The sequence below is a fragment of the Babylonia areolata genome, chromosome 6 (genome assembly GCF_041734735.1).
Source record: "Babylonia areolata isolate BAREFJ2019XMU chromosome 6, ASM4173473v1, whole genome shotgun sequence".
Taxonomy (NCBI): Eukaryota; Metazoa; Mollusca; class Gastropoda; order Neogastropoda; family Buccinidae; genus Babylonia; species Babylonia areolata.
Window position 1 is genome coordinate 45685776 of NC_134881.1, and position 10685 is coordinate 45696460.

At 42.5% G+C, this 10685-nt stretch overlaps 1 protein-coding gene across 9 annotated transcripts in view; it reads right to left on the reverse strand.

Annotated features, from left to right (window-relative positions):
* Nucleotides 1–455: 455 nt before the first annotated feature.
* LOC143283086 (uncharacterized) overlaps nt 456–10685 on the reverse strand; it is a 103032-nt gene continuing 92802 nt past the window's right edge. For 3 of the 9 annotated variants that reach the window (XM_076589127.1, XM_076589128.1, XM_076589134.1), the window contains 4 exons: nt 8293–8325; nt 6057–6071; nt 3253–3345; nt 456–1455 (listed from right to left, as the gene is read on the reverse strand). In XM_076589127.1, the coding sequence (XP_076445242.1) occupies nt 1031–1455; nt 3253–3345; nt 6057–6071; nt 8293–8325 (566 nt within the window). In that variant the 3' untranslated portion in view covers nt 456–1030. Of the gene's footprint in view, nt 1456–3252; nt 3349–6056; nt 6072–8292; nt 8326–10685 lie in introns of all 9 variants that reach the window. The other 6 variants (XM_076589133.1, XM_076589132.1, XM_076589131.1 and 3 more) reach the window with 6 other exon arrangements.

Sequence of the window (10685 nt, forward strand, 5' to 3'; positions counted from 1 at the left end):
GGCCAGTGCACATGGGTCTACGGTCCCTTAACAGTCAGCAGGGTACAGACAGCATGATTCAGGTTAGACATGGGACTAACGGTAACCACACTGTGTGTGTGGAGATGTCCCGTCCCCTCCCCCAGCCCCCACCCCCTCCTGTATAGCTGTCTTGAGCAGAGACCTGGGTAGTATTGACTTGTATGTCCCCCCACCCCACCCCCACCCCCTTTGTATCGCTCTCTTGAGCAGAGACCCTGGGTCCATTCTCTGTGCCAGGCACTTGGCAGCAAAGTTTGTCAACATTTTCATCTTTCGAATGGGTGCAAGGAAAGAATCATTGATACATCAATTAGAAGAAAAAAAAAATTGTACAGTACCCACAGGTTTACATACATTAAATCTCACAAACACGTTTGAGCAAAACTGACCTGTAAACAAAGTATAAGATTGTACATATGTCAGTATATACATAGTTGTTTTTTGGTTTTTTTCAGCAGGTCTTGTAAGCTTTCCTGCCCTTGTTTGATTGCAAGCAAAAAACATTAGAGGCTGTTCAAGCTTCCCTCCCACTGCCCAACAGGTAAATGCAAATGGATCTTTGTTGTGAAGGACATGATCAGGTGTGTTGGGAACATTGCGTAGAATTGGTGAACCCTCCACACTGAAGCCACTGTCCCAACACTTGGTGAACCCTCCACACTGAAGCCACTGTCCCAACACTTGGTGAACCCTCCACATTGAAGCCACTGTCCCAACACTTGGTGAACCCTCCACATTGAAGCCACTGTCCCAACACTTGGTGAACCCTCCACATTGAAACCACTGTCCCAACACTTGGTGAACCCTCCACATTGAAGCCACTGTCCCAACACTTGGTGAACTCTCCACATTGAACCCACTGTCCCAATACTTGGTGAACCCTCCACATTGAAGCCACTGTCCCTTTCTGCATCAGACCTGAACATGTCCGGACTTCACAATCTGGTGATGTTCATTTTCTTGATCAGCTCTGCCACAGACATATCCAGACTTCATAATCTGGTGTTGTTCACAATTTGGTGTTGTTCATTTTTTTGATCAGCTCTGCCACAGATGGCTGGTGGTCACCGTCAGCGTCTGACTGTGACTGTGTGCTGTGGGTGGAGGTGTTGGAGAGAGTGTAGCCTGCTTTGAAGTGCAGGGAGCGGGGGCTGGCTGCAGGGTTCTCTGCCCCACCAGGCTTCAGGCTCCTTCCCTCCTGGGGCAGGGGCTGTGGGTCACTGGAACTCTGCTGGGACCCGCTTGGTGCTGTGGCTGGAGCATCAGAGCTGGGTGCAGGCTGGGCATTGTCCCAGGTCTGGTTTTGGTATTCAGGTTCCGTCAGCTTGATGTGAATTTCATTAGACTGGATGGCAGCTGTGGGGGTACTCTGGTTCTCATTCTTGTTGGCTTTACCAGACGAGGAGTTGTCATGCTCACTGCCAAAAGCCCCTTCTGCAATTAATTGACAACAGCATTGTGAGAAACAGCAGTAGTTTGTTCAAAAGAAAAAAAAGGTTACTTTGGTTGAACTTTGACAACTAAAGCATAAATTCAGATGTTCCAGAAGAGGAAAATCTATTTCAGTTCTGGGATGGCTTGAACACTGAAAACATTTTCATAATTAGTGGCAACAAGTTTGCTTGCTTTGAACTGATCTATTTTAGTGTGTGTGTATGTGTCAAATAACCAAGATCTTATTCATGCATTCCAGATATCCCCACAACTTTCATGTCGGGGGGGAAAAGATCCTGACCTTGAGATTCTTCTTTTCTGCCCAAAACATGGGGATTCTCTCCCCATGACACACCTTTACATCTGAGGGTTGTCTGCCCCAGTCAGGGAAAGGATGAGGTCCTCCAGGTTTGGGAGGTCGGGTGGGAACCACCCTCACCTTGGGGTTCTCCCTGGGAGCTCTGTGCTTACTAGTCCTCCAGGTCAGAGAGTTATGGAACCCTCCTGTTTGGGGTTCTCTCTCCACAGGGCAGGTTGTTCACCTCATCCCTCACAGAGGACAGGACAGAGGGTTCTCTCTCCACAGGGCAGGTTGTTCTCATCCCTCACAGAGGTCAGGACAAAGGGTTCTCTCTCCACAGGGCAGGTTGTTCTCATCCCTCACAGAGGACAGGACAAATGGTTCTCTCTCCACAGGGCAGGTTGTTCTCATCCCTCACAGAGGACAGGACACAGGGTTCTCTCTCTACACAGGGCAGGTTGGTGAGGGATGAGGGGAAGAACATGCCCTGTGGTGAGAGAACCCGGAACAGGAGGGTTCCCCCACCTCTGACCTGGAGGACCAGTATGGAGACCCACTGGGTTCACAACAGTAAATGAAACCACAAAGGTCGAAATATTATCCCTGGTGCAGTTATTTGGAAATGAGACGGACAGTGTGATCAATTAATCAGAAATTTTTTAAAAAAAAGAACCGAGGACCCCCCTTGTGATGTCCCTGTCAAATGGTGTCTCCTGTCCAACAATGGGGCCTCCTTCAGTGGCTCACACTTCCGTCATTCTGATTTCTTGATCTCCTTCCTCCTACTGTCTTTTTCCTCCCTTCTACTGTCTTTCTTCTTTTCCACAGGAAGTCTCCTCCCTGCTTCTACTGTCTTTTTTCTCTTTCACAGGAAGTCTCCTCCCTGCTTCTACTGTCTTTTTTCTTTTCCACAGGAAGTCTCCTCCCTTCTACTGTCCTTTTTCTTTTTCACAGGAAGTCTCCTCCCTCCTTCTACTGTCTTTTTTTCTTTTTCACTGGAACTTTCCTCCCTTCTTCTACTGTCTTTTTTTTCCCCCTGGAACTTTCCTCCCTTCTTCTACTGTTCTCTCCCTTCCTTTTCCACTGCAGTCTGTCTCCTCCCATCCTAATCACTCTTTAATGTGTATTTCCTTCTACACCTGAATGTCCCAACAGCACTGCATGCAGGTCTCCACATGTCAACCTGGGAGATGCTGGGAACCATACCATACCATACCATAAATCCCATACTTTGCTCCCATCATACAAAGAAGCACAGGCTTGTACAGAAACACAGAGAACTTCATGTTCTGAACGACAAATACAATTTATGCATTGATCATCACACTGAACTGTGTGCCAACCTGATTCATTCCACATGCTGGGTGAGAGCAATGTAAACATGAATGTACATCAGTATCACTTTGTGTCATCGGAACAGGCCTGGCCTCATTCATTATCAGTGTGTGTGTGTCAACAAAGTGGGCCAGGCCAAGCACTGTGCCATTTGTACTGACCAGAGTCCATGGAGGTGGTGGTGAAGGCGGTGTTGGTGACGCCGTTGTCTGTGCTGGATTTGCTACGGCCCTTTGTCACTGCTCCACTGTAGCCTGCTGACAGCACCACCACACACGTCATTTCTGTTGTTCACACGAACAGGTTGTTTCTACTGTATACACACTGGTTTCTTTACACACTGAATATATATCGAGTTGTGAACAATCCCGTACAAACGGGTCATTTGTATTGTATACACACTGAAAGTAGAGTCGTGAACAATCACCTCTCAAAACAGGAACTCAACCAGGGATTAGCAGTGTGGACATGTACAAAGATATGTCATGACACTATAGATAATGTAAACGAAACACGAAAAACAAGAAAATATAAAAATGAGTATGAACATGCAAGTGTAAGACATACATATTAGTTCAGTTAAGCCACTGAATGAGGCATCACTGTGTTCAGACAAATCCATACCCGCTACACCACATCTGCTAAGCAGATGCCTGACCAGCAGCGTAACCCAACACATTTAATACATAAACAGTTTGCAGTCAACGACGACAAAAAATATTTGTTGAATGGAAACACTTGGAAGTATGTTTTGAAATAGCTGTATCCATTTAGGTTGGAGCTGACATGGCAGGGCTGTTTCACACAAATCGATAGTGGCGTCAAGAGACCCAAGAGGATAGACAGCTGCTGTGCTGGACAGAAATTACTGTAGACAGCTCATACAGGGCCAAACCCCTACCCCCAACCCCAATTTTTCACACAATCATATGCCTCTCAGCAGTTTACTTTAACCCTATCCACACCTCACCAAGAACACAATAAATAATAACAATAATGTACATTTATATAGCACCCTTTCTCTATGAGCTGAGGGCCAGCGCTTTACATGACAAAGTACATGAATCATTCATGACCACTATTTCTCTCAAACCAGACCGCTGTATGTGCAGGAGTTAGAGAAATGCTACTCTAACTAATAAAATTTAGCAAGGTAACAACCAAGAACACGATGCCAAAGAGGACAATCTCCATAATTATCTAGTTTCAAGGTGTCAGCCTGTGGACAGATCCATATACAATGCTCCATATCTGCTGTAAAAACAAAAAAACAACAAGAAAAAGTCTGATGCCTGACATTTGCATGAACTCAACCTGCTGACCTGGCCTTGCGACCTTGTTCTGGGTTTGCGTTCAACTAACAAAAATGAAAAAACAATGAGAGTGCTGATCTGGCCTGGAGAGCTTATCTTGGGTTTGTATTCAACGAACCAACATGAAATAAAATAATGAGGCAAAATAGACATGTAAATACATTAAGATGTAGTGAAGGGGGGGAAAAAGGCATATGACTGAAATAAAACAGGATGAAAATGATCCATGCTCGGCAAACCCACGCATGCGCACATGCTGACACAAGCATGCAAATGCACACGACAAACACGCAGACACATACATACACACACATACAGATAGCGATGTACATACAACAATCTGCTGTCTCAGAGACACCAAGGCCAAACTCAACAAAAAACATGTATCAGGGTGCCACTGCAAATTTCTATACACACACTCACACACATAACATATAATATGATGTGTGGTTGAAAAAGCAAGAGATACTGGTATGCTATACATGACAACGTTGTGAAACAGACGCTGTACCTGAAAGCACACCTATACATCAGCACACACTGGACAGGATGGGGACTCAGAGGGGGAATGTCATTGCTTAGCAGTTAACTTATGTAGTTTAACAAACCAAATATACAGCCCCACATTCATCTGTCCTTATGCCTTATGTCAGCTTGAAAGAACTTTACACGTGGAAAACCTGGTTCAGCACACTTGGACCACCAACCACAAGTGCAACAACACTGGGGGAGGGGGGGGAGGTATCAACAGAAATGGGAGATGGGCACAACATCTGAATGGTTCACAAGTGCATCAGACTTCCCCAACATGAGGGTTTGATGCTAGTATTGCTGCTTGGTAGGTGAAAGGTGGAGATCTTTCCAATCTCCCAGCTCAACATATGTGTAGACATTCCAGACCTTAATCCCTTTCGTGTGTAAATACATCATATGCAAAAGATCCAATACACTAGGTGAAGTGCCTACAATCCTATCCACCCTGCCGTTCAGTGCGTTATAGAAACACAAATGTACCCAGCACCCCCAAAATAATAATTATGGCCACAGGTAAAAGTAAAAACAAGCAACAGCCACACTAAATAGTATGGAAGTGACACAAAAACGGTCTTGTAAAAAAGAAAATTAAGGCAATCGCAATTAATCCTGCACTCACACATACCTGAAGAAGAAAAAGCACACACAGATACACACATCTGGTCTAATATCATATTCAAGAAATGACATTCATTTAAAGAACCCACATATACCAAGGGATTGAAACTGCACATGAAAATATCAACACAATGTGTCAAGTTTAAAACAGTGTTTATGTTATAGCACATTATGGCAAACAGTATTTTAAAAACATGACAAATAATAAAACAAAACAAACTTGCAATATTTAGGGAATCAAACTGCACTTGGACAGAAATGCACAATATTAATCAATAAAGAAAAATGTAAATATAAAATTAAGCAAATGGAAGGAGGCACACTTGAAACATACATGCATGCGTGCACACACACACACACACACACACACACAGAAGATTAGGAAAACATGGGGAACTAAACACAAAAAAAGAAAAGCAGGAACATGTGGATGTTCAGGGACCAAAAAAGTGAGGGGAAAAAAGCCACACACATCAAGCATCAAGCTCACACTACTCTACCTGTCTTCTTCTTCGCTGAAAACAACAGAGACAAAATGTACAATGTTATGTCACAACTGTCGACTTGTTTCATGTTCCACAGTACTGATATATACAGTGTGCATGCATGTATTTGTCTGCATGAATGCATCAGACCTACAAACTTCTACAGCTATGGGGGCAGTGAATTTATATCCACTGTGTCCAGGGATCAGCATAGCATGTATTTGTCTGCATGAAGGCACCAGACTGATGGCTCTTTACACCTATAGGGGCAGTGAATTTATATCCACTGTGTCCAGGGATCAGCATAGCATGTATTTGTCTGCATGAAGGCACCAGACTGATGGCTCTTTACACCTATAGGGGCAGTGAAGTTATATCCACTGTGTCCAGGGATCAGCAGAACCCACTCCTCTCCCCCCACCATTTTAACCTGTCCCAACCAGCGTCAGGAAGACATTCACACCTGATGGAGTGGGGAAATCACAGTAAAGCATCTCCCCAAAGTACACAGCACTTTGCTGAAGTGCAGGCTTGAACCCTGACCACTGACGTTAAGAAGTCCAACGCTTCACTGATTCTGATGATGATGCTTCCTATTTAACTTGAACAAACAAAATGTAGCACCCATCACAGATTTTTACAAATTGCTTAACTATTCCTTGTAGCATATTGCCTGTTTGAAACAGATCCAAACCTCTTCTGGAACTTACAACAATCAATTATCTTAAAGTCACAGAGAGTGAAAGTGAACTTTCCAAAGGTTTACCATGCTGCAAGATGATTCTTGCATACATGGAAGCATAATCTGGTATCAAATTTACCAAACACTACTTGCACAAAAGCATGAATTAGACAGTTTTTGGCACAGCTATCCTACAGTTATGTGGATGACCTCCAAATAAGCTGTTCTATAGTTATGTTGATAACCTCCAAATCAGCTATTCTACAGTTATGTGGATGACCTCCAAATCAGCTATTCTACAGTTATGTGGATAACCTCCAAATCAGCTATTCTACAGTTATGTGGATAACCTCCAAATCAGCTATTCTATAGTTAAGTGGATAACCTCCAGATCAGCTCACGGATTAACTCAGATCAGCTTTCATTATGTGGATGACCTCATCACTATTCTACAGTCTATGGATGACTCCAATTAGCTATTCATAGTTAAAATGGATAACCTCCAAATCAGCTATTCTGCAGTTAGTGTGACTGCTATCTACAGTTATGTGATGACCTCCAAATCAGCTATTCTACAGTATGAAGGATAACCTCCAAATCAGATCTGCTATTGGTAACTCAATCAGTTCTATAGTTAAAGGATAACTCAGATAGTATCTATATTACATGATATCCAATTAGCAATCTAAAATGCGCTGTAACATTACTTTAAATGCACTGACAGTAAAATGCACTACAATGCAAACACACAAACACACACACACACACACACACACACGCACGCATGCACACACACTACTGCTACAGCTGACTACAAATATGTACAATCAGATGGATAGAAATCTAAAATGAAAGGGAAAAAAATGCAAGTCACATTCATAATGTACAGAAAATGGAAGAAAAAATATCGCTGCAAAAAAGCAAAACTTTGAGAGCCAGAAAAACAGATAAAACACAAATAAATCAATAAAAAATGTCTGCAATCATGGCCCTTCCAAATACACAGTGTGAGATGACCTGTACCACTGAGTGTACATTTCATGTTAATGAAAAACACCCATTCATCAAGTATTTATTTAATCATGTCCCTGTACTTGATCCACGAGGAAATAGAAAGTAGCTGATCAAATTCCAACTGGACTGATAAAAATGTAAGGTCAGAATTTTTAGGAAGCGATTAAATTCCAGCGTGAATCAAGAATTTTTACAATTAAGAACTTATTAAATTTCATAAACTTCTGAGGAGAGTGGAAAGCGGATGAAGAAAAAAGGGAGATAATTCACTTGACAGTGACTGGTCCTGAAACAGGGCTGGAGTGATTCTCCACACAGAAAGAATCCTTGTAAAATACATATGACAGGGCCATCAGGCAGCCAGTGCCAAGCCATGTGAAGAAGAAGAAACATGACACAGATTTCTACACACAGTAGATACACAAGAACCATCCAACAATCAGTCAGTCATCCTGTATGAACATCCACTGTCCACACCCAGTATTCTATGACTACCACCAGGGAAATAGTCAAGCAAGGCAAACTCAAAAGAAAAAAAAAATCAAATTAACTTACCACTGCGACTATTAGAGTATTGATCATGTTTATCTGAACAGGAACAATTGGATCATTATCATCATGTAACCAGCTGAACAGAAAAAAAAACATCATGTATAACAAGTACATCTGAACATGGCGTTTATAATAAACTGAAGGTTAAAGAGAAAGTGGAGCTGGTACAGTTCAGTTTCACTTTCTCAAGGACGTGTCACTGCATTCAAACAAAGCCATGATTATGCCACACCACATCTGCTAGGCAGATGCCTGACCAGTGGTACTTCTTCTTCTTCTGCGTTCACTCGTATGCACACGAGTGGGCTTTTACGTGTATGACCGTTTTTACCCCGCCATGTAGGCAGCCATACTCCGTTTTCGGGGGTGTGCATGCTGGGTATGTTCTTGTTTCCATAACCCACCGAACGCTGACATGGATTACAGGATCTTTAACGTGTGTATCTGATCTTCTGCTTGCATATACACACGAAGGGGGTTCAGGCACTAGCAGGTCTGCACATATGTTGACCTGGGAGATCATAAAAATCTCCACCCTTTACCCACCAGGTGCCGTCACCGTGATTCGAACCCGGGACCCTCAGATTGACAGTCCAACGCTTTAACCACTTGGCTATTGCGCCCGTCTGACCAGCGGGACAACACTTACACTGCCTCAAGTTCTTTTTCAAAGCGTAAAGTGTGTGCTGTACAATGGACCTCGGTTTTATCATCTGATTTGAAAAACTAGACACTTGGCAGTTTGACTTTACAGTCAGTTTCAGTTTCAGTAGCTCAAGGAGGCGTCACTGCGTTCGGACAAATCCATATACGCTACACCACATCTGCCAAGCGGATGCCTGACCAGCAGCATAACCCAACGCGCTTAGTCAGGCCTTGAGAAAAAAAAAGAAAAAAAAAGAGGTGATCAAATAATAGATATATACATAAAAAAAACAAACTACTACCACTACTAATAATATGTATAAGGCGCAAAAACTTGATGAAGTCAACTATAAGCGTACATAAATAAATAAATAAATGAATATAATATAAAAAAAAAGTAGTAATAAAATAATAATAAATAAATAAATAAATAAAAAAGACAACAATGATGATAAATAAGCAAATAAATGTAAAACACGGAGACACACATTCACACATACACCCACATATGCATAACAGATATGCACCAAACATGCATAAGAAAGAAATAAAGAATACTACATTATAAATGAAAAAAAAAAAATTGCTAAGTAAGTAGTTGTGACTACAGTCAAACTTGGGAGAAAAGGTGTGACCAGGATTCGAACCCAGAACATCACAGGCAGATAAACATCTGAACCACTCTTCCACCTTCCTCCTCCTTCTTCTGCGTTCACTCGTATGTACACGAGTGAGCTTTTACGTGTATGACCGTTTTTACCCCGCCATGTAGGCAGCCATACTCCGTTTTCGGGGGTGTGCATGCTGGGTATGTTCTTGTTTCCATAACCCACCAAATGCTGACATGGATTACAGGATCTTTAACGTGCGTATTTGATCTTCTGCTTGCATATACACACGAAGGGGGTTCAGGCACTAGCAGGTCTGCACATATGTTGACCTGGGAGATTGTAAAAATCTCCACCCTTTACCCACCAGGCGCCGTCACCGTGATTCGAACCCGGGACCCTCAGATTGACAGTCCAATGCTTTAACCACTCGGCTATTGCGCCCGTTGCCACCTTCCTCCATATTTGACAGTTATTAACTTTGTCAGGTAACAACTTTATGTCAGATAACAATTCACTGTGAGCCAGTGTTATGTTAGAAGTATGGAAATGGAATGAACCATTCAGTTCACTGTGTGCCAGTGTCATGTTATAAGTATGGGAATGGAATGAACCATTCAGTTCACTGTGAGCCAGTGTCATGTTATAAGTATGGAAATGGAATGAACCATTCAGTTCACTGTGAGCCAGTGTCATGTTATAAGTATGGAAATGGAATGAACCATTCAGTTCACTGTGAGCCAGTGTCATGTTATAAGTATGGAAATGGAATGAACCATTCAGTTCACTGTGAGCCAGTGTCATGTTATAAGTATGGAAATGGAATGAACCATTCAGTTCACTGTGTGCCAGTGTCAACCATGTGGGTTCGACAGCCAGGTACAAACTGATAACTACCAGCTTGATCCAAAAAAACTGGGCCGCTATTTCTTTGAGTAAAACCAGAAATATTTTCTTCTGCTCAGTTTAACTTCACAAAAACAACTTTGTTCATGTAACAAGACTAGAACAGCCCAGGCAAACAGTACTGCCTATTCATCAGTTTGTATTTGTTGGAATGCATCTGTAAAATGTTCATGAGTTTGTATATGCTGGAATGCATCTGTAAAATGTTCATGACTTTGTAGAAACCTTTCTCTTCAC